The sequence below is a fragment of the Salarias fasciatus genome, chromosome 6 (assembly GCF_902148845.1).
Source record: "Salarias fasciatus chromosome 6, fSalaFa1.1, whole genome shotgun sequence".
In the NCBI taxonomy this organism is placed as follows: domain Eukaryota; kingdom Metazoa; phylum Chordata; class Actinopteri; order Blenniiformes; family Blenniidae; genus Salarias; species Salarias fasciatus.
The window spans coordinates 23,049,904-23,073,250 of NC_043750.1; the positions used below are offsets into that span (position 1 = coordinate 23,049,904).

Sequence of the window (23,347 nt, forward strand, 5' to 3'; positions counted from 1 at the left end):
AGTAAAAGAGCGACGCCGTCAGGTCTCTTGTACACATGTGAGGTAAACGACCTTTACATTTCTGTTTCCCTGTTTATTCTTGGAGGTTTTTTTTGCATGTGCAGCCGGTGACGATGCTTCTAGCGAGGAGAGCTGTGCGGACCGCGGCGCGCACAAACCCGTGCAGGTCGTTTTCTGCCTCACAGTCTCACCTGAACCAGAGAAAAGTGAGTAGGTTCTTCTCCTCAGCTGACAAACTGTCGAGCCTGTGACTCAGCCACAGGTTTTATCCAGTCAGCAGGGAGTGTGGGAGTGTTTCTGCAGCTCTTCCCTCTTAATAATGATAATGAAGCGCACTGTGTTTACCGTGTCTCTGCAGGGTTTAGTGCTGGGAGTGTTTGAGAAGGAGGGCGGTCACCATCTGACTGAAGCTGCTGCAGGTTTCGACCAGTCTCTGTCCGGGAAACTCTCAGAATTGCTGAAAATGTTAGTTTCTGATGTCTTTGAATTGATAATGCCCCTAACGTGATAAATGTCGGCACACATGGCTGTTCCTTCACTGTTCCCTGTAAACTACTCACTACCGTGCAGTCCAAGCACTGTGGTGTTCCACTTGAGTTACATCTGTATCACATCCCTAATAATGGGATGTGAATAACATATTATTGTATAGCAGATGCAGAGGATGTGATAAAATTTCAGTATATGATAAGAACTTTAAGTACTTGTCAAATATTAGAAAAATGAAACTTCTCTTATTAATGTTTGTATGGTTTAACAAATAATAATGAAATAAGTTTATAACAGCTGTAATTGTACACTTGACTAAGATTTACAAGATAATGTCTACAATCAAAATGGAAAAAAAACTTAACATGCCAGAAAAGGAATAGAATAAAGCATAAGCTGGTTAAATCCTAAACCCTCTCCAGTCTGTCTGTTTGCATAAATATATTACATGATTTGATTGAAGTGTTCACTTCTGTTTCAACTTCACTTGTATCTGGAAAGCTGATTTGAGAGTTTCTGTTCTGCTGAGCTGAGTAAATTATTATTATTTATTCATTTTGTTTCCTGCAGCTCTGGACCTGCACTCAAAAAAGGCAAAAGCAGAATATTCTATGGAATTCACAAGGTAAGAAAGAATGTGTCATATAAGCCCTTTAAACCTTGTTGCTCAGTGACTTTAAAGCCTCCTTTTCTTTGTGTCCTGTCCAGGACTTCCCGTGTGTAGCAGTTGTAGGTTTGGGGAAGAACAATGCAGGCGTCTGTGGAGCAGAGAACTGGGACACCAGCAAGGAGAACATCAGACATGCTGTTTCAGGTGAGACACAGGCCTTCATATGCATACATGCACATGTTGAGGTGGTGCCTTCCTGATATGTATATATGTGTTTGTTCAGCTGGCTGCCGCTTACTTCAGGACTTGGAGGTGAACCATGTGGAGGTCGACAGCTGCGGTGATGCCCAGTCAGCTGCAGAAGGTGCTGTCCTGGGTTTGTTTCAGTACGACCAACTCAAATCCAAGAAAAAGCCTAAAGTTACCACACAGCTTCATGGAAGGTAGACCAACACATTGAGACTCACTGCAGATCACGTTTGTCATATGTCGGCCAACGTGCAGGTGTAATGTACCCATGTGTTCTCAGCGCTGACTCGTTCGAGGGCTGGCAGAAAGGTGTCACTTATGCAGAAGGTCAAAACCTGGCTCGGCTACTCATGGAGGCTCCGGCCAATCATATCACTCCGACCGCCTTCGCTCACACCATCGAGGAGAAACTGGCGGCACATGCTGAACGAGTCACAGTAAATAAGAGGTCTGTGTGTCACTCAAGCACTGATAGTTTATTCTCACTAGATTGTACCAACAAACATAATGCTGCTGTTTCTTTTAATAAAAAAAATCAACACTAATAGTTTGAACAAAACTTTGAAATTATTTTAATCTGAATTTTTCACAAAAAGGTTTGTATATCGAAAATATTGTTTAAGATATCGGAGTCAGCCACTGCTGAGGCATTTTATCACTTAACTGATAAACGTATTCCATTTTAATTTATAGTTGAACATTTTCTTTTTACAGTTGCTAAGATTTGAGATTTTGTTGCTTTTTCCATCCTCCAGCCACACCCAACTGGGATCAAACGGGATGTCTGAGCTTTTTGATTTTCATTCTGCCACCACAACCCCATGTGAAGGAAGCAGGGAAGAAAATTGATAAATTATATTACATAATAGTATTGTTTTTAAAAAAAATTCCAATTGGTTGGACACAATCTTTCTAAAATGAATTGAGATTAAAAGTAAAAAAAAAAGTAGATATGTAATTTGAGCACACACAGAACAAGCAAAACACAGAAGAAAGCTAAGTTGAATAAAAAGATAAAGGAAAATTTAAGCAACTGTACAAAATTTTTGATGAGAAAAAAATTAATTTGGAAAAAAAAAATCAGTATTTCAAATCCTACTTTGGCCGCCATTATGCTTTCACTGTTTGACAGACAGAATTCTTTTCTAAATTACAGGTACCTAGTTAGAAATGTAACTTCGAAAATTAACTGTACTGCAATTTAATTTGTCCTGACATGTATATTTTCCTCTGCAATGTGTGGCTTCTCTTGGATTTGCAAGATAGCATGAAAACTATCTAACTATTCCAATATTTCTTATAAACAACCTTAAAAAAAACCTAAGGGGTTAGGCATATTGGTCTTTTTGATTCTATCCAAGAAATCAACCGTTAGGATCCCAACACTACACAGGGCGCAAGGTGATTTCAGAGAGTCTCCACATTCTGTTTGGGGGAAAAGTTTAAATTTATATCTATATTAGCTGATGACTTTAAATGAGGTGGTTTCACTTGTTGTCTGTTCCACATTTTGGTCAGAATACTGTATGAACTGAGTTGAATTGTGTCAGAAAGAGAGTCTGTCATGACAAACTCGGCAGGAAAAAAAAACAAAAGTAGTTCAATTGACACTTTGACACCACTGACCTGACAGAGCCGTAGCCATCCACACTGGGATCGGGGAGGTAAGAGAACGTGGTTATATGCAGGGAAGATGAAGGAGACACAAACACCAAAGAAAGTCATATCAAGAGTCACAATTCAAAAGTTCTCTAGAATAAATGTGGGATTGTTTATTTTTTGTCAGATCCCAGGCTTGGATTGAACAGCAGCAGATGGGAGCTTTCCTTAGTGTGACTAAAGGTTCAGAGGAGCCTCCTGTCTTCCTGGAGCTGCATTACAACGGCTCATCTGACTGTCAGCAGCCACCACTCCTCCTGGTGGGCAAGGGCGTCACATTTGACAGGTAATATGTCTGATGTCATGTCATCTTATTTACATTATAAAGTGCTGTAACTGCAGTCGTCTCCCTCCTGTGCATGCAGCGGTGGGATTTCCCTGAAGCCCTCTCCTTCCATGGATGCAATGAGAGCTGATATGGGTGGAGCAGCGACTGTGTGTGCATCCATCGTGACTGCTGCCGCTCTCAAACTGCCACTGAACATTATTGGTGAGCTGCAAACACAAATATGTCCTGTCACATGTGACACGCAACAGGGTGTTCAAAAAAAGGCTTGTTTCTTTCATTATTTATTCAGGCCTGGCCCCGCTGTGTGAGAACATGCCCAGTGGAAAAGCTACAAAACCAGGAGATGTGGTAACGGCCAAGAATGGAAAAACAATCCAGGTGGGTGGACGACTGACTCTTACCTGTGTGTGTGAATCTATTTGTTTGTACAGATGTTTGACTGTTGTTATCTTTAGGTTGATAATACTGACGCAGAGGGCCGACTGATCCTCGCTGATGCACTCTGTTACGGACACACCTTCAATCCCAGAGCAATTGTCAACGTCGCTACTCTAACAGGTGGAGTTTCTTTTCATTTTAGTTCACGTCGAGCCCTGTTGATCTATATTGAGCTGTAGGAGCAAAATGCTAAGAGATGGGGTCATGTCTCGCCAGGTGCGATGGATGTGGCGCTCGGCTCTGCAGCAACAGGAGTGTTTACGAACTCTGACTGGCTCTGGGAGCAGCTGCACAAGGTACTGCACACACACCGGAAACGCAGCGTCGACTTGTTGCCCTCTGTTGACAAGAGTGTGTGTGCGTTGCGTGTGTGTAGGCCAGCGTTGTGACGGGTGACAGAGTGTGGCGGATGCCTCTGTTCGAGCACTACTCCAAACAAGTGACTGACAGCCAGCTGGCCGACCTCAACAACATTGGCAAATATAGCCGGTATGTATCCCACCGTGCGCAGTAATCCATCGCAGCTCTGACATGAGATCCAGTGGAGATTTTGAGAGACTCCATGTTGTTGTTCTGCTTTTGACGGGCGTGTCTGTTAATGTCTGTAGTTCTGGTGGTGCGTGCACAGCAGCTGCTTTCCTCAGGGAGTTTGTGACGTCTCCTCACTGGGCTCACTTGGACATCGCCGGCGTGATGAGTAACAAAGATGAAGTTCCTTACCTGAAGAAAGGCATGTCTGGGAGACCGACAAGGACTCTGGTGGAGTTTGCTGCCAGTTTGGCCCACAGTGGCTGATCACGCACTTTAAAGTCTGTACGACTCTTCAGCAGTCAAAACACAGAGGGTCTGACTCTATCGTGAATCAGTTGTAGAGCTAATAAATCTAAAAACTTTGTTCAAACAGGATGATGAGCCTCTGGTGTGGTTCCACAAGATATTTTTAGGTATCATGGTTTTGCAGATTTCTGTCCACTTTGTGAACCAAAGTTTCTTTGTAGTCACTAAATTGTCATTTATACATCTTATTTTAAACGTCAGTTGGCTAATAAAGTGTTTAAAATACTTGATCTGGTGTGATTGTTATCCGTGTGTCATTCAGTCTTCTGTGTAAACAACAAGCGAGAAGTCCTCCGTTTGAGTCTGGGCTTGGAAGGTTTTCTCTGCTGATCTCAAAGTTTGAGAAAACCTGCAGCCCACACTGTGCAAAAATTAATTTGATGTATTTCAGTCCATGCAACTAACAGTACACTAACCTTCGACACAATTATCCATTCACGCTGCAAGAAACAGTTGTGCTACTTTGAAGACAGCAATGTACACATTTGGGACTGAGAAGACACGGTTTAAGAGTGAGAGTGGAACACACAATCTCGCCCCCATTTACAACATCAGTCTTGCCTGTTAGTCAAACTTCCAATCATGTGACCTATTTTCAACCTCACGGGACCTCATGCTACTTCAATTTTTTGTGTGATTTTTTTTTTTAATTTGTCTGACTGAATGCATGTCTGTCCAGTGATTTTTGCTGTCTGCGATATTGTGTTGTGATTGTGCTGCACAAAAAAATGGATCCTAGGGTTAGATAGACCATCAGAGCCTGTTCAAAGAATAAGTGAACCAAACGCCTGCATAGGGCCCCAGTCACTAGTGTACAGTGCACAGTGCAGTTCATTGCAGTACAGTGTTTGCAGTGCACAGTCCAGTACTGTGCACTTTGTGCTGTGGAGTGTCAGTTTACATTGCAGTGTGCGGCTCAGTGGATTCTCCCCACTGCACAATCGACAGATCGCCACCTGTAGCGGAGCCAGAGTGGGGGCAAGGGGGCGGTCGCCCCAGGGCCCACAAGGTCATAGGGCCCCGTTTCATGTGATGTGTTCACATTTACTCGTAAATAAATTGGTATAATAAAATGTGCAGTGTGTGCGAGAAGGTGTACGCATATGATTGTGGGCTCCAATTTGCCAATTCTTACATTATGAATGTCCATGAATGCATCAGAGCTGTAAGCCAGCGCTGATTGGCTGTGCGGCATTAGCATTAAACAGTATGCTAAACACTATGCTAGCCGCTAGCGGTACTACCCAAAACCGGAGCCATTAGTGAGTCAGTGAAACCTTCAAAAATATTATCTTTATCGGAATGCTGTGGTTTTAAACACCTGCCTATTTGAATGTGCCTTGTGTTGCTCTCAACTACAAGAGACCGCCGAGTCTATTTTTTCTAATATACGTGAATTCCAAAAGATATAGATAGCTGTGTCTATATCTATCTGAATAGATTGTGTAATTTTAGACCAGCTGTGTTCATTTTATATTTAAGTTGTATCAAAGATGGTACAGATTTAGCCCGTGAGTTTTTAATCTGACATTTCAGCACCATGGACAGCGGACGCTCTCAGATTGACAGCTGTCACTCTGCATTTGTGTGTGTGTGCGTGCGTATGTGTATTTGTTCTTCAGAACAAGTTTGTGAACTGGTTTGTGACTTTATTCTGCTTTCTGAAGCAAATACGTTTGCTTGGATCTATAAAAGTGAGCATTAGTGTGTTGTTTGATGGTAGCATGAGGTATTGTTTGAATGGTAAAATTACTATCATAAGGGCCCGTTGAGAATGCTCCGCCCCCTCTGTACTGAGACTCACGCTCTGCCTCTGATCGCCACCCTTATTACATGCTAATTTTCATGGGTAAAATGCTGTGCAAGAAAAAAAACACATTTCCACAGCATGGTACACGAAACCGCCTTCTCCACAAACAGTGCCACTGGGTTGAAATGTCCCAAAAGGACGCATGTCAGGTTTTTGCCTCCAAAAACAGAATCAGCAGCACACAGGGACGTCAGGGTGCATCTGCGCATGCGCAAACCGTCGAGCCTGAACAGACCAAGATGGCCTCGTCCATGGGTGGAATGTTTCCAGGCCAGCAGCCGCCGGGTCCTCATCCTGTTGGGGGTCCAAGTGGACCGGGCCAACCCGGTTTCCCCGGCAGTGCTCCTAGAGCCCCGGGAAACAACACGCTGGTGGATGAACTGGAGGCTTCCTTTGAGGTAAGAGGGCTGTATGAGCTAACTTCGCTTAGCTCAGCGTGCTAACTGTTGTTAGCTTCTCATGCTAGCTCGAGTCGCTTGTTTTGATACAGATTATTTATTATTATTACACTATCACTTTTCAGTAAGTATGCACGCACCTGCTTATACCGAATAGCGTTTACTTGTTAGAATAATTCAATACCATCGATAATTCCTATTCCATTTCCATAAACAGTGATGCAAACTCCTGTCCTCTCCTTCCTTTTCATTTCTTAGATCTTCAAAATATCTTGAATATTAATTTAGCAAACAGGCTACTCAAACCTCACATCCTCATCGTGAATGTTGATTTAAAGTCTTTGTTTCATTTACTTCAGATATCTCATTCAGCTCTGTGTATTTCATTTTATCAGATCTACATTTGACCACACTTAACGATGAAGTTGTACTGTACATTACCAGCTGTGTTCATGCAGTTCAAAGTAAATAAGATAATTGATTATTAATGCTAACTGACTTTTTGGAGGTTTGAGATTCCAGATTGAGTCTAGATCCGTACCCACGAGCTTTTAAATTATTTACAGGTTGTGGCATTTGTCAGTGCAATAAAGTCCTTTAAGTCATTGCTGGGGATCCAAAAACACACCACACACAGGACTCCTATCACTTACACACTCTTGCAATGTGGTAATTCAATAATACTTTTGAGACTGCAGGTCAGTCAACGGTACAAAGATTTTTCTTCAGTCCTGTATGTGCTTCAACAATGATTCTGCATGTTTCTCTTCATTGATTGGACTTTCCAGAAACCAGTCCCCAAAGTACATTTATGTGAAATATAGTCCTCACAGAAGGAGCAAAAATAAGAATTTATATAACAACTGGGGCATAAATTCAAAATGGAAACTTCAAAAAATCTAATATTTGTGTGAAAATGACTAGACCGGTACATTTATTCCGTACAGGCATTTAAAAAGGCACAACAGTAATTCTCAAGTTGAAAATGAAAAATAAATACTTTAAACACCAATATAACAAGCGGCTCAATAAATTATTGCAAACCAGTGATCGATGTTGCTCATAGCATATGAATAACGTTGATCATGAGTGCTGCTCTGGTTCTGTTACCTTGTGACTCGTGAGTTTTTCTGGACTAATGGATCAACTGCAGACTCGCTTCTTCTTTTTCGTTAGTGACTTTGTTTACTGTAGTTACTAAGTTTCACATTTGGTTTGCTGTTACTGCTTTGACCCACATTTGGTGTCATTTAAAAGGGATGTGTCACGGAATGATTCTCTCTCTCCTAGCCAAAAAACCATTTCCTCTCAGTCCAGATTTTGTGGCATGTGGCATCAGAGACAAGTTAGTTGGCAGCGTTTGACTTTTCCCTCAGAGTATGTTTTGCTCCTCTTTGAGTCAGGCTAGAAAACTGCTATCATCCACACAGCAAAACAGAGTATAAAGACATTTGCACAGCTTTTCCTCAGAAGCTGTATGTTCTTGGCTTACTCAGAGATAAGAGTGCTGAGCACCACCTGCACTGCAACTCAGAGTAGAACCATTCTCTCTGGAATTTCCCTGTTGTGGGACTCATAAAGGAATACCTAATCTAATCTAAAAAGCTGATTTCCTCATGTTGTTCTCCTTGTTTTTCCTCTAGGCGTGTTTTGCCTCCTTGGTAAGCCAAGATTATGTGAATGGAACAGATCAGGAGGAGATCCGAACAGGTCCGTAAACCTTGAAAGTATTTATTTTTTCATCATATTTCTCTCATATTGTAATCTGTTCATTCATTCACGGTCTGTGTTTCTGTCTGCGTTTCTGAAGGTGTGGATCAGTGCATTCAGAAATTTCTGGATGTGGCTCGGCAGACAGAGTGCTTCTTCCTACAAAAAAGGCTCCAGCTGTCGGTGCAGAAACCAGAGCAGGTTGTGAAAGAGGTACTTTCCCTTCACTCACCCCTGTGTGTGTTTAAAAATCATCTGTTCTCCAAATCATCTGCATGAGCAACATGAACTCTTGAACGCATATTTATTCCACTGCATTTGTTGTTGTGGCCTCTTCCTTCTCAAGTATGCTTTTTTTTCTCACTTCAGGATGTGTCAGAGTTGCGTAATGAGCTCCAAAGGAAGGAATTGCTGGTTCAGAAGCACTTGACCAAGCTGCACCACTGGCAGCAAGTGCTGGAGGACGTGAGCGTTCAACATCGCAAGCCCAGCGACCTCCCTCCTCCCGGGCCGCTGGCCTTTCTAGAGCAGGCCTCTGCCAGTCTGCCCCCTGCGCCTCTGAAGCCCAACTAATGACTCAGTGGTCATGGTCATGTCAGCAGACCTCAACGTACAGAGCTTGACAGCTGTGAGGAGTTAGTACTGGAATAATGGAGTAGCACATCATGCTCGTGAACATATGTGAAGTTCAAGATTTAGACGACGCCTGAACTGGGAGTGTGTCGCTAAAACATTGAACGCTCGATCGGACTCAAGTCATGGCTTCATTGGAAGTGAAACACTTTACACGCGCCTGCCAAATACCTGTTACAAAACTGAGAAAATGTTTCCTGCCGCTACCACGATATGGGGAAAATGCCATTTGTTTTTTTGTTCCAGGATTTGGATTTATGTACATATTTCTACTGGGTTTTTGTGGTTTATTTTTTAATTAAAAAAATAATAGTGTGTATTTTGACTCTCCTCAGGTCTTCTTCATGTTTACTTGTTTTTTCTGAGCATACATTACAACACTGTTTGTTATTTGGAGGATTTTAACAATTTAACAGGATAATTCACAAATTCTTCTCTAAAGATTTAAGGTTGAATTAGTGGAATTCTGTTTTACTAATCTAACCTCTGATGCTGTCAAGAATAAATTATTTATGTTCACTGAACTGGTTTATCAAGCTCAGAGGAACCGAAACGAGGCTATTCATGAGCCGTTTTAAAAGGATACCGTACATTTTAATCCATTACAAGTTGTTTACGCAACTGCATGTCTTTCAGACAGCTGACAACTTCTTTATGTTGTCGGGCATATTTGCACTAAATACTACAATGTCCTCTCATGTTATGACCCATTAACTAGCTGCCAGCAGCTTTACTTGCATGTCACTTCAGAGGACTGACGTCTGATGAGTGAAGCCTGATCCTGCCGACAGCCTGTTGTCTCTAATGTATTCACCGTCTTCACACTGTAACAGACTTGTTCTGTTCAGCGTCACAGTTCTCGTCTGCTCGCCGACAGAACAACCAAAATCCCCACAGATGGGACAAAACTCTCCACAAAGCAGGGGTCTGTCCTGACATGAGGACAGCTGTCAGTTTACTGATTCAGTAACATTTTTGAACTAGATTTTCATATCGGGATGAGAAGAATAAAGTAAATAAGCTTGTTTTAGCTTGTATTGAATCATCAGGTTCACACTTCACTCAGTGGATGCTCATTTCTCTCTGGAAAAAAGACAAAAGATGAAAAGTGACATGTGAAATACAAACGTTTGAGTCAAGTAAATTGACATCAGACCTGTGCAGGGTGTATCCTGGCCTCGCCCATAGCTGGGATTAGAGCCCTGCGACCCTGCTCAGGGTAAGCGGTGTAGAAAATGGATGAATAGAAATTGGCATAAGGTAAATGCTGTTGTAAACTGTATACTAAAGATGGAAAAAAAACATTAATCATGATGTATTAGTACTTTATTATAACATCAATATATAATAAACAATAATATGAATCCAGTAAAGTGAGAATTTATTCTAGTTACTGGCTCCATGTTGATTTTGTAAGATGATGCTGACCTTTGACATTCAGCAGGGAGTCAATAATGTGTGAGCTTTACTGATAATGTCTTTAAACTTTAATGTCATAATTTGAAAGATGAATGTATTGAGCATTGGAAAAATAGATGTGACGAGAAAGGAATTTGACATTTCATGAGAAATATATTGGTACAGACCACATATATACCTATAGATTAATTAGTCATTGAAAATTAATTTTTTGCTTCATGTGGAAAGAATGACAGGAAACATTTTGAATATCTACGTGGAATTTTGACGCAAAAACCTGGATATAAATTTACATTTAAAATACAAATGTAAAAATAAAGAAGGGTAGTAGGGTCACCTCAAGAAATGTATTCGGACTTTTTTCCTATGTACAGACTTTCCACATATGTACACATTTCCTACAAAATTGGATACACAAGAAAAGTGCATTTTATTTTGTGAAACAATGACTTTTTAAAATATCGGAGGTATATTACAATTGAATAGAAATATTTTAAACAGTTTTTTTTTTTTTATTCTGTACAATAGCAGTATAGCTTATCGTTTTTTGGTACGGAATATCCAAGTTTCTATGAGCTCTTAAAAAAATTAAGTCAAATAATGTAATGACTGATCACCTCTTATAATCTTAGTAAGAATTTTCTTTTAAGAAATCAAAGTAGATATTCAGGCTGAAAAAGATAAGATATTTCTTAATTAAACAACCAACCTCAAGAAGTTTTATAATAAGTGGCTGTTAACCGTTTTTAATGTTCTTCAGCTCCCTTCACTGTCTTTTTCTTTGGATCAGATTTCTCTGTCTTATTCCGCTGTTTCTGTCTTTTCAGTTTTGTCCCTCTTTCCTCAGTCTCTTTTTTGGATGTATTGTCTGAGTTAATTTTTTTATGTTTATTACTGGTGTACTTTGTATTACTTTGCTGTTTGTGCTATTTGACCTAATTATGGGGGAAAAGAAGTATGGCCAAGTTTTGCATGTCAAAATTGAACTGATTGTAAACCAGGATATTGGAAGTTTCCACATTTTGCACGTATTTTACATGATATGAAATATTTCAGTGTTTTTTGCTTTATTCTTAATAATAATAATAATAATAATAATAATAATAATAATAATAATAATAATAATAATAATAATAATAAATACTGCGGTCAATTTTTGACTGAAGGCCATGAATGTGAACCTCTTTGGTTGTGTGAGTTTGACTCGCTGATAAAGCGGTGAACTTTGAGCAGGAGCCCCTGCAGCGGGGCGGGGGTTTCTCCGGGTCTCTGGGGGTCTCTCGGGTCTCTCCGGGTCTCCGAGCCTCCTCCTCCGGTCAGTCTTCCACAGCTAGAGGGAGACAGCGCCTTCTTACGGGACGCCTTGGCCGCTCCGAGCACCGTCTTTGCCGTCATGTCCTTGTTTGTGCGTTTTAATCAGCGATTGGAAAATAACAGGTAGCCTCGCTCGTCCGCCTCTCGCACCCATATTCACCCCGGAGGGCAGCGGAGGGGCCGAAGAAAACCCCAAAACAAGCCCCGTCTGGCGCGGCGGAGCGCCTTTTCCGTGCGGACGGGAGCGGCGGTGCGCGGGGCTCCGGCAGCCGGGCTCAGGCGCAACGTGTCTGTGGACGGTGTCACCGCAGTCGGGCTGTGTTTTTCTATGAGACGGGCTCCCGTCAGCCCCTCTCCCCGCCCGTGGACAGACGATGGCCGTGATTCACGCCTGAGTTCGGATCCGTCTCAGAGGACACCGTGGATATGGAATGGTGCATGCCGCTGGGCCAAGTTTGCAGCCTCTGAACAAGCCCGGAATCATGGACAGTCATCCGCTGTGAGTGCACAAAGATACACTGTGTATGTGCCTGTGTGTGTGTGTGTGTTTTGACGTCTCCCCGTGGCTGTGTGACGGATGGTGCCGCATTGACAGAGACCGCGGCCAGCCGGCGGAGGGAACGGGGGGACTGACAGCCGGTATGCGGGGGTCTGCGGTCCTCCGGTCCCCTGATCGTGTTGTGTCTGCTGGATGAACGGAGGTGTTTTTTGTTTTGTGGCGAGGGGGATGTGTGTTCATGGCCACACAGCGGTGTGTATGTGTATGTGTGTGTGTGTTTGTGAGTGTAATGTTTGTTTGTGTGGGTGTGTTTTTGACAGCAAACAAGGACCACGTGATTGTGCCACGAGATAATCAAATCAGATTTACATGTCGGGCCTTTAATGATGGAGAGGTGACAAATTATTCACTGAGCCTATTTTTACACTCAGTCTTTTTTTCTCCACTACAGTCCAGATGTTCCACTTTTACTCTCAGCATGCCAATCAAATTTCAGATTACCACATAATCTCAGATCAGGATTCCACAGGCAAAACTTAATTTACAAAAATAAATACAAATGCCATTTGTGTCCCTGGTTGTCCCGTGATTTCACCCATAGTCAGCAGGGATGGGATTTACAACCATGCGATCCTTAGATGGACAAAGTGCTATTTAAACTGAATAGACGTGATAGAAAAAGCCAAAGAATGATTAAAAATGAGCAAAGACAAAGTGTGTGTTGCCTCATATTAAACAATGTTACAAAATATATATTCCTAGATCCTACGACTAATGAAAAAAATCAATTTCTCATATTATTACAGTATTCAATAAGATCAGATATTTTCTGTATATTTTTCAAATTGTTGTTATTATCGTCACAGTTTAACTAAAAACGTACTTTAATATGCTTAATTCCCGGACATACCCATATTTAGCTGTAACTTGGAGCTGGATGATGAATAGTGTGTTTTATGTTGAAAAAAAAATAACATCAATTAACTAAAGGAACCTTTCTATTAAACCACAGATGAGAATAAAGATGATAGTTACAGTGCGTGTTCTGATTATGTGGCTGCGCTAAGCTGTTATAGCCCCCAGACCTATTATTACAGTTAGTTTGAGCATTAAATAAGGAATATGGAGCCCAACAAATATGATATGAATAGATAATGAAGCTCCTAAGGTGACATTCAAGTTGAGGACTAATATAGTGTAATATTACACATTGGAATGGACCAAAAAAAAAAAAAAAGATACTTCCAAAGTGAACCCAGGGTCTTTGTTTGACTGAACTGTTCTGCCTCTCCTCCTTGGAAAAGATTTGATTTTATTTCTGAATCAGTTTCTAAAACCAATTGAACACTACAGATCTAAGCTAATGTTATTTTCAAATAGATGAGTTAACACTTATTAAACAGGGATTGGGGCCTTATTGAATTAAAAAAAACAAAAAAAAAAAAAACAAACTGGATCATTATCAATGCACCCTCTGATTCTACTCTGGATAAATAGCTGTCAGTTAGGAAGACATCCTTTCCTAGTTCACAACATTCACATGATGACACTAAAAAGAGAGTTTGCTGCCTCCAGCAGTGCTGCTTTGCTGTCCAGAGAAAAGACAAAGTTTAATATGTTCAGTTTATTTTCACATTATATTTATGCACAATGATTTTAAAGCCGTTTTTCTGTTTTCTGTTGTTAATATTAAAATAAATCCTTTAAAACTTTGTAATTATAAACAGAAAGTCTGTATGTGTGAAATTATGGAGTTTGGCAACTTGTGCCTCTTTTCAAAAGTGATTAATTTGTGTACAGACTGAATACATTTCTCAACTTTGATCAAAACTGCTGCTCATGTCAAACTATGTCCGATCTGCTTCTGGGAACGCTAAATCTTCCCACATCATGATTCCGGACATCCCATTCAAACCACATTCACATGCATTTTTCCCACTGGGATTTAAGCCCTCTCCCACCTCCCAGTTTGTATTAATGCAACATAAGTGCAGTAATACCAGCAGGAGCACACATACACTGATGTTTCACTATTAAATATCTGTGCTGCGCTTCTCAGGTGCACTAGACTTTGTCCACACACCCTGGACAAAGAAGACGGAGTGGAGAGGCAAGGCCCCGTCACTCTGAACCCCCGGCACATGAGGAAGGCCTTCAAAGTCATGAACGAGCTGCGCAGGTGTGGCACAGTCCTGTCTTCAGCCCTTGGCGTCTCCTGCCTCTCGCATCCTGTTTGTAAAGCTGTTTTCTGTCTTCCTATCACACATCCAGCCAGAGCCTGCTGTGTGACGTGACCATTGTGGCTGAGGATGTGGAGATCGCTGCTCACAGAGTGGTCCTGGCTGCCGGAAGCCCTTATTTCCACGCTATGTTCACAGGTAATGACTCTAATCGCGCACTCATCCTCAAAGGTGACAGGTGTCTGTGTGCTTTTTCTTCTTTTATGGTGATTGTCACATTACACAGTTTGTGACACATTGTGGCTTTGTTGGTGCTCTCACAGGGGAGATGGCAGAGAGCAGGGCGAAGCGAGTGAGGATAAAGGAGATGGACGGCTGGACTCTGGGTCTGCTGGTGGACTACATCTACACAGCAGAGATACAGGTCACAGAGGATAATGTGCAGGTGAACACACACACACACACACACACACACACACACACACACACACACACACACACACACACACACACACACACAGTTCCATCACTATAGTCTGCCTCACGGTCAGCAGAATCACAGCATTTACAGGCTCATGTGGTTCCTTGGCAAAACTATCGGATGGTATATAAACTGCAAAGCAGGAATAACATTTTATTTTCAGGTATCTGGGAGCTTAATATGTTTATTTAAATTTTTATTGTGACAGTTACGCTCTTGGAAAAAAAAATCACATCTTATGATATATTAAAAATGTATATGTTGTTGTGATTTCTTCCATGACTTATGAGCTAAAATTATACAGGTTACATATAAGTGTCAAAAAAATCTTTTTTCATTGTAATCTATTTTGGGACCTGCGCACCTGTACTCAATTTACCTAATTAATATAAATGACTGTTCGTAGTGCTGTTTTCTTTAATCAGTAATTATTGCAAAACTCTACATCTTTTTGGATTTCAACTTTCATATAGTCTGTTACAGAATCAATTGAGACAAGTAGTTCAACCTGTAGCGGAGCCAGAGTGGGGGCAAGAGGGCGGTCGTCCCAGGGCACACAAGGTCATAGGGCCCTGTTTCATGTGATGTGTTCACATTTACTCGTAAATAAATTATTATAATAAAATGTGCAGTGTGTGCGAGAAGGTATACGCATATGAGTGTTGGCTCCAATTTGCCAATTCTTACATTACGACTGTCCATGAATGCATCAGAGCTGTAAGCAGCGCTGATTGGCTGTGCGGCATGAACGAGTTTTTTTCTTTTGCACTTGATCTGAACTCTTTGGAGGGAAGTTAAACAGTATGCTAAACACTATGCTAGCCGCTAGCGGTACTACCCAAAACCTAACATCAGAGCCATTAACCTTCAAAAATATTATCTTTATCAGAATGCTGTGGTCTTAAATACCTGTCTATTTGAATGTGCCTTGTGTTGCCCTCAACTATAAGAGACCGCCGAGTCAATTTTATTTTCTAATATATGTGATTTCCAAAAGATATAGATAGCTGTGTCTATATCTATCTGAATAGATTGTGTAATTTTAGACCAGCTGTGTTCATTGTATCAAAGATGGTACAGATTTAGCCCGTGACTTTTTAATCTGTTTTCAGCACAATGGACAGCGGACGCTCTGATTGACAGCTGTCAGGCTCCGTTTGTTTGTGTGTGTGTGTGTGTGTGTGTGTGTGTGTGTGTGCGCGCACATATGTGTATTTGTTCTTCAGAACAAGTTTGTGAACTGGTTTGTGACTTTATTCTGCTTTCTGAGGCATATAGGTTTGCTTGGCTCAATAAAAGTGAGCATTAGTGTGTTGTTTGATGGTAGCATGAGGTATTGTTTGAATGGTAACATTACGAACGTAAGGGCCCATCGAGAATGCTCCGCCCCCTCTGTACTGAGACCCACGCTCCACCTCTGAGTTCAACTGTCACGTGATTTGAAGCATGTTTTTTTTTCTCTCTCTCTCTCTCTCTCTCATTACATCCAAACAGCAATGCAGGACAAAAAAAGTCCTCCCATCATAGTAATATCTGTGGTGTGAAAAGTTTCTTCAGGACAGATATCTGAAAGGAGTGGCTCTTATTTTGGGATTCTTTTCTGGTGTGACTCTCATCTCAAGCATTAACATCGATATCATTGAATTTAGTGGCATGCAGCAGTGTGGTTGTAGAATATAGTGAACTGAATTCCTCTCATTCCCATCCTGTTTTAAACCCTAAGAGAACCTAGGGTGGCTCTAAAACGTATGAAAACGTATTTGTTTATAGTCAGTGGTCGTCAGTTTGCACGCGAGACAACTATAGAAACTTAGTGATGCGCACCGAAGAAGAGCAGCTGCTGTGTTGATATGAAAGGTTCACTGTAAGGTAGCACAGACTGGTGATCATTAACAAAAATGCCGTTTTGAATGCAATCTGCTTTTTTTCTGCCAATAGATTCCCCTGAATCCTACACACTAGACCTCTGAGTGCTAATGTTGGCGTTCAGCTAATATCAGTCATCACAGTCAATTGCATTGGATTACTGAGTAGGAGATGAAACCTTCTTCCAGTGCGATCCTTTTTTTAATTATTATTACCAGAGGGAGTTTTGCAGGAGCGATGCACAGAGGTTATTTTGAGAGATTTCAAATGTCATCGTCTGCCTACAGATAGGTGTTTCTGAGCACCAGTCCAACATGCCCCCCCCCCCAATAAATTATTTCATCTGTACTGTTTCACCTAAATGTGCCAACCCTGTGTTTGTCAGGCGCTGTTACCTGCAGCTGGACTGCTTCAGCTGAATGAAGTGAAAAAGGCGTGTTGTGAGTTCCTGAGCTCTCAGCTTCACCCCTCTAACTGTCTGGGAATAAGAGCCTTTGCCGACCTGCACGCCTGCTCTCAGCTCCTCGCACAGGCAAACAGCTATGCAGGTTTGTGTTCATATGCTAAATTTCTGTATTAGAATATGTGTGTGTGTGTGTGTGTGTGTGCATTATGGAGGATATGGGGCAGTGCAGCAGACAGAATGAGAACAAGTTTAATTAATTGCATTGTGGAGCGAGAAGCAGCTCCGGTTTGTCTGCAGCCTTGAAGTCTCAGTAACACCTGTTTTTGCTTGCAGAGCAACATTTTCCTGAGGTGGTCGGGAGTGAAGAGTTTCTCAACTTGGGCATGGAGCAAGTGTCCAGCCTAATAGCCAGTGATAAGCTGACCATCCCCACAGAGGAGAAGGTATACCTACTGACCCCACCCTGTACACACGAGTGGAACGCCACAAGTGACCGATATGACTTGTTTGTCGTGTGCAGGTTTTTGAAGCAGTGATCGCCTGGGTTAATCACGATAAAGATGTCCGCCAGGAACACTTGGCACACCTAATGGAACATGTCCGCCTGCCACTCCTTTCCAGAGAATACCTGGTCCAGGTGTGTTGATCCAGAGACTTTTTATTAATCACAGGCTGTTTGGGTAAACCTTTAATCCACTGGGAGCCGGCGCAACATATAAACAATTCCCTTTGGAGAGCTGGATGTGGCATGAGCAGGTGGCGCCATGGGTTTAAAAGCATGTGACCAACATAAGCAATGCGATCTGCAGAAATACATGTGGGAAAGGGTGAAATCACTTTGCATTCAGCTCTGAAAGGTGAAACACACAACTGCAACTACTGTGAACAATTAGAAATCGCACGCTGCTATGATTGTTTCAGGTCTTTAATCAGTTTAGAAAGACACCACTGAAGACAGTTTTCTGTGTGAAGTGAGCCCCAGAAGCACCAGGGTGTCTAGTATCACCTCTGTCTTGATTGGTTCCTCTCCCTCTCTGTTTGGCTCTGTCAGCGAGTGGAGGAGGAGTCGCTGATAAAAAATAGCAGTGCGTGTAAAGACTACCTGATTGAGGCCATGAAGTACCACCTGCTGCCAGCCGACCAGAGAGCGCTGATGAAAACTGCACGCACACGCATGAGGACTCCGGCCTGCTGTCCTAAGGTAGGAGCGATCCATGCTGTTCGGCACTGGAGACGAGCATTCAGTCCTGTAGAGGTTGAGCGATCCACAGTAACGATGCTGCCTCCGCTGTGTTCAGGTGATGGTGGTGGTTGGAGGGCAGGCCCCCAAAGCCATCCGCAGCGTTGAATGTTACGACTTTGAGGAGCAGCGATGGTACCAGGTGGCTGAACTCCCAACCAGGAGGTGTAGAGCCGGTAGGACAAGATCCAATAACATAAACCGCATCAAATGTAATAGTCTGTGTACTGTGGAGAACATAACAGGTTCATTGATCGACCTGATGGAACAAAAACACCTTCAAAAGACATTTTTTGATCTCACCTTTACAGATATTCACATGTCCATATAGCCATCATAGAATGGTTTTAGTTTATATGTGGACATATTGATGATGGTACTGTGTAGTATAGTTTATAGGAAAGTGGCTGTTCTAATCTCGCTTTCTTAAAATTTCGGCGTCTGTTCAGGTGTGGTGTACGTGGGCGGCTGTGTGTATGCAGTGGGCGGATTCAACGGCTCTTTGCGTGTGCGGACAGTCGATTGCTACGACCCGATGATGGATCGCTGGACGAGTGTGAGCAGTATGCAGGATCGCAGGTCGACGCTCGGCGCGGCCGTGCTCAACGGGCTCCTGTATGCTGTCGGAGGTTTTGATGGCAGCACAGGTACTGCTGTTTCAATGAATGTGATGTTGGAACAGACTTTCTTTAACCTTGATGTTCGTATCCCACCATAACTGACAGGGTTGGGCATGAGGACTTTTCATAACCCCAAGTGCGCGATTATTTAGAAATGTTGAAGAACCTCCCAATATTGAAAATTCTCTATTATTTGATCATTTTAGAATGTTTGTATTTATGTTCTGTTTGTGTTTGCAGGTTTGTCCACGGTTGAGGCTTACAATGCAAAGACAGACGAGTGGTTCCATGTTTTACCCATGAGCACCCGACGTAGCAGCGTGGGAGTGGGAGTTGTAAATGGTGAATACAAACCACAATTTGTTTTCTCAAGTCTATAAGACAGAAGTCCCCAACAGTAAAATACTCCTGTCATTTCTCTTTAAACACTTGACAGGGGAATTCAGATTGTCAAGCTTCAGATGTTTGTTTCTTCTCTTATTTTGTTCACCACTCTGCCTCATTTCAACTGTGTGTGTTTTCCAGGCATTCTGTATGCTGTTGGAGGTTATGATGGAGCCACCAGGCAATGTTTGAGTACAGTAGAAGCTTACAACCCTAAAAGCAACACATGGAGCTACATTGCAGAAATGGGCACAAGACGCAGTGGAGCAGGTTCCTTCTGTCTTGTTATATTGTTTTTGCTTTTTTTTGGGTTGTTTTTTTGTTTTTAACTCGTCTGCGTGTTCAGGTCATTATGGAAAAAAAAAAAAGCAACATCTGTATGATTGTTATGGATTTCTTCATAGAACTGTTACATTGACAGAACTGTGACCACGTGTTTGCCGTCTCGTTCAGGTGTGGGCGTGTTGAAAGGTTTACTGTATGCTGTGGGGGGGCACGACGGTCCGCTGGTGAGGAAAAGCTGTGAAGTTTATGACCCGGCTTCAAACAGCTGGCGACAAGTAGCAGACATGAACATGTGTCGACGCAATGCAGGTAAGTGATGGAGCGCGTCCCCGGGAAATTCACTGGTGTGTGACGTTCCTGCGTTAAGACACTTACACAACTGTCAGCATTTTGATTCTTTATACTTTTACAATGGAAGCAAAATGAAACATCAAGATGTACTCCATTTGTTCATGTTTACCGTTGATGAAAAAAGTCTGAACGTTTCTGTTGCTATGTACAGAACTTAAATGCTGAGAATTGTTGTCATGTGCAAATATTTCTGGAGCAGAGTTACATTTTGACTAATCGCTCTGTGTTTTGTTCCCTCAGGCGTTTGTGCTGTAAACAATTTACTTTATGTGGTGGGAGGAGATGATGGTAGCTGCAATTTGGCCTCGGTGGAGTTTTACAATCCGAACTCTGACAAGTGGACACTGCTGCCGACCTGCATGAGCACAGGCCGCAGTTATGCCGGTCAGTACGCAACACACTGAGCTTTGCAGACTTGAGGTTTCCAATCTGGAGTTTCACACAAGAAACCCAGTTTATCGCTATAAATATATTTCAGTGTAAAGTTATATTGAGCTTTTGGGATTTGGCGAGGTCCCAAAGTTCAAGGGTGAACTGTCAGTGATGGAGAGAACATCCTGTTATACTAGAACGTCCAGTATTTACTGCTGATGATTTAATGATAAAGGATTGTGCATTACTTTCAGAATGAAAAGTCGGGTTAATTTTTTTTGGGGGGGGGCGGACATACCAGGCATTAAAGATGGAAATAAAACTGAAAATCTGTACACCTGTGCTCAGTTCCACGGAAGAATGCTGTGAAACTCTGCACCATGCAAATTAAAATCACTAAACCACTCAAGAATGCACTTTAGCCACATTTATTGCCTTCTCAATGTTGTTATTAATTTGTTTTCACTCTCTGCACATTATTATTCACTTCAATAGTTGTTTCTTTTTATGAGAAAAGACTTAGTTTAAAACTTCTGCTGGCAAAACAAATTTACCTCAACACAGAACTCCCCTTCTGGATTTTTTCTTTTCAAATTCCACTCTACTGATGAGTAATGCTGTCAATAATGTTCCTTTTTTTTCAATCCCAGGTGTGACTGTGATCGATAAGCCCTTATGACTGCTCCTGACACCCGTCGCTGATTGGAAGCAGAGCGTATTCTCCTGCTGAATACTGATCTTGGATCTATCCGTCTATGATGCCAATGCTTCATTGTTGGGCAGCATTCGCACAGGCACTGATGCAGATGAAGAAAATTTCAAGAATGTTTTTTTGCTGAGGATGAAGAAGATTTTTTTTGCACTTACCTGAAATGGGAGAGCTGTAACAAAGGAGTGGCTCAGTCCTGTGTTTTCAGCCCCTCGGGGCCGGACTGCAACCGCGACTGGGTGAACCAGTTGGAAGCACCACTACAGTGCCACTGAAACGCTACTGAAATGAAGCTACTATCACTGCAGTGACTCTAACATTAGTGATGTTATTATGAACCTGCTTTGAGAAATGCCACTGATTTTACCTGTGGGAGAAGGAGGCAGAGAAGGACCATTAAATTTTGTTTCTCCTTCATTCTTATGCTCCTGACAAGTGTGCGAGCGTGTGTTTGAGAGTGTGTGTGTGTGCGCGTGCATTTAAAGGTGCTCCATCGCTTGCACATGTGGGTCTCTATGGTGACACCTGGATCTAAGCCGTATGAACGCACCCTGTCTGACCTCTGACATTTCACAGTGTTGCAGCGTGACTGAATGTCAGTGTCGCGCTACGTTTCCCTCTTCTTCTTTTTGTTTACTCTCTTTTGATAAGCCTCAAGTACTGTTCCTGGCCTGAGCACAGCCGGACTCAGCCACTATTAAATGAGGAAATGCATTTGTTTTCAGATCCGAGTGCTGGTTGTCTCAGCCCGAGTAGCAATGTGGAAAGCGGTGGACGACAGTGGTCGTGTACATTTATTCAAATGAAAACAAACTTTAATGGGAGCACCAACTCCTCTGGTGAAGGAGACGCCTCCGTCAAGTTGCCAAAAACAGTGACAGACAGAAGGAGAAGCTGTTCGACGTGTCAAACAGTTGGATGTATCAGTGCTTTGCTGTCACCCGGCAGCCATATTAACTGTGGTTGTAACCACTAATGACAACAGCAGCCTGAACTCACTGCATGGTCCCTGTCTCGAGCCCGCCGCCCGTCGATCCCTCCCACCCTCTTCTCGTTTGGTGTAGCAACCCTTATTAACTACTGCACACCCTGACGTACTATGAATGTGCCAATTTTACTATGTCTCTTTTTTTGTGTCTCTCTTTATGACTCTACTAATCTGTTCTCTCTTTCTGGAAAGTGACCAAACCTGCTCTTGAGTTTCTTTTTCTTCAGTCTCTCTTTCTCTTGCCTCTATATTGAAAATTGCTATAATAGTAACTGGTATCGCTGTTTCTTGTCAGTGTATTGAGGAATGTCATGTAGGCTAATGACTTTGACAATGTTTCATTACTTGTTTTATATTATCATTAATAAATATGCTTCTTGTATTTAAAGCTGTGAAATGATATAATCCGTTTTTAAGACTTTGCCAAAATCAGTAAAATCATTTTAAAAATTCCATGTTCTGAATTTGTTATTTCAGTAGTTTTACTGTAGTTGTAGTTGCATGGAGATGGGTGTTTTAGCCCAACGTATTGGTCGTATATTGAATATTCATCCCTCAGTGGTCTCAAAGGACCTTACGCCATTACCTTGATCCGTTCACTCACATGTACAAACCAATGGCTATGGTTTGCACAGTGCTCAGCCTCCACAGAGTCACTTTGGTACGTTTCCAAATGACCCTTTGATAGGTGTGCGAGGCGAGCAGGAGGACTGAACCACCAACAGAAAAATGAAGTTGTCTTTACCTGTATTCTATTTTAGCCTCCTCCTATGCTTGGATAGAGGAAAGACAAGTGTTCTTTTCCAAGGTTAATAGTTTGTTATTTTTGGTGATTAATTTAGAAAAAGTGATCGGGCAGTATTATTATTACTGAAGTCCTATTTTGCCTTTAATTCAGATGTTATTTTGCTTCTGGGCCCTTGCTTGATGTGCTTCGCCTTCAGCCACAATAAGGTTTTTTTGGGGGGAGAGTCAGAAACCAGGTTTATTTTCCAAGACATCTTTCATACAGCTTTCAAATATTTGTATTTCACAGTCTTGATACGAGTCCCTTAAGACACTCTGTTTCATGGAAAACGTACATTTTTCTTTTGCTTTATTGCATTCAACT

General features: G+C 42.1%; 3 protein-coding genes across 3 annotated transcripts; all 3 read left to right on the plus strand.

The window, feature by feature from the left end:
• Positions 1-29: 29 nt before the first annotated feature.
• Positions 30-4,795, plus strand: lap3 (leucine aminopeptidase 3). Its single transcript, XM_030095135.1, has 13 exons — positions 30-206; positions 359-465; positions 1,060-1,114; positions 1,198-1,303; positions 1,383-1,542; positions 1,629-1,796; positions 3,135-3,293; positions 3,373-3,497; positions 3,586-3,674; positions 3,752-3,854; positions 3,951-4,030; positions 4,111-4,223; positions 4,343-4,795. Exons 1-13 carry the CDS (start codon positions 114-116, stop codon positions 4,527-4,529), a joined length of 1,545 nt encoding a protein of 514 aa, XP_029950995.1. The 5' UTR covers positions 30-113; the 3' UTR covers positions 4,530-4,795.
• Positions 4,796-6,598: 1,803 nt separating this feature from the next.
• On the plus strand, positions 6,599-9,441 carry LOC115390345 (mediator of RNA polymerase II transcription subunit 28-like). Its single transcript, XM_030094183.1, has 4 exons — positions 6,599-6,779; positions 8,423-8,489; positions 8,590-8,702; positions 8,859-9,441. Exons 1-4 carry the CDS (start codon positions 6,621-6,623, stop codon positions 9,060-9,062), a joined length of 543 nt encoding a protein of 180 aa, XP_029950043.1. The 5' UTR covers positions 6,599-6,620; the 3' UTR covers positions 9,063-9,441.
• A 2,486-nt stretch (positions 9,442-11,927) lies between these two features.
• On the plus strand, positions 11,928-22,689 carry LOC115390611 (kelch-like protein 2). Its single transcript, XM_030094525.1, has 15 exons — positions 11,928-12,354; positions 14,414-14,533; positions 14,626-14,732; positions 14,858-14,979; positions 17,267-17,429; positions 17,621-17,730; positions 17,808-17,924; positions 18,339-18,488; positions 18,586-18,703; positions 18,977-19,174; positions 19,388-19,489; positions 19,673-19,801; positions 19,985-20,125; positions 20,408-20,551; positions 21,190-22,689. The coding sequence occupies exons 1-15, from the start codon at positions 12,287-12,289 to the stop codon at positions 21,216-21,218; spliced, it is 1,818 nt and encodes a 605-aa protein (XP_029950385.1). The 5' UTR covers positions 11,928-12,286; the 3' UTR covers positions 21,219-22,689.
• Positions 22,690-23,347: the final 658 nt, after the last annotated feature.

Bases quoted from the DNA above. Each gene is read 5' to 3' on its own strand.
- lap3 (XM_030095135.1), top strand. From the start codon at position 114: ATGCTTCTAGCGAGGAGAGCTGTGCGGACCGCGGCGCGCACAAACCCG. The intron at 1,304-1,382 runs GTGAGACACAGG...GTGTTTGTTCAG, and splicing joins CATCAGACATGCTGTTTCAG to CTGGCTGCCGCTTACTTCAG. The intron at 3,675-3,751 runs GTGGGTGGACGA...TGTTATCTTTAG, and splicing joins AGAATGGAAAAACAATCCAG to GTTGATAATACTGACGCAGA.
- LOC115390611 (XM_030094525.1), top strand. From the start codon at position 12,287: ATGGTGCATGCCGCTGGGCCAAGTTTGCAGCCTCTGAACAAGCCCGGA. The intron at 18,489-18,585 runs GTAGGAGCGATC...CGCTGTGTTCAG, and splicing joins CTCCGGCCTGCTGTCCTAAG to GTGATGGTGGTGGTTGGAGG. The intron at 20,126-20,407 runs GTAAGTGATGGA...TTGTTCCCTCAG, and splicing joins CATGTGTCGACGCAATGCAG to GCGTTTGTGCTGTAAACAAT.
- LOC115390345 (XM_030094183.1), top strand. From the start codon at position 6,621: ATGGCCTCGTCCATGGGTGGAATGTTTCCAGGCCAGCAGCCGCCGGGT. The intron at 8,490-8,589 runs GTCCGTAAACCT...GCGTTTCTGAAG, and splicing joins TCAGGAGGAGATCCGAACAG to GTGTGGATCAGTGCATTCAG. The intron at 8,703-8,858 runs GTACTTTCCCTT...TTCTCACTTCAG, and splicing joins CAGAGCAGGTTGTGAAAGAG to GATGTGTCAGAGTTGCGTAA.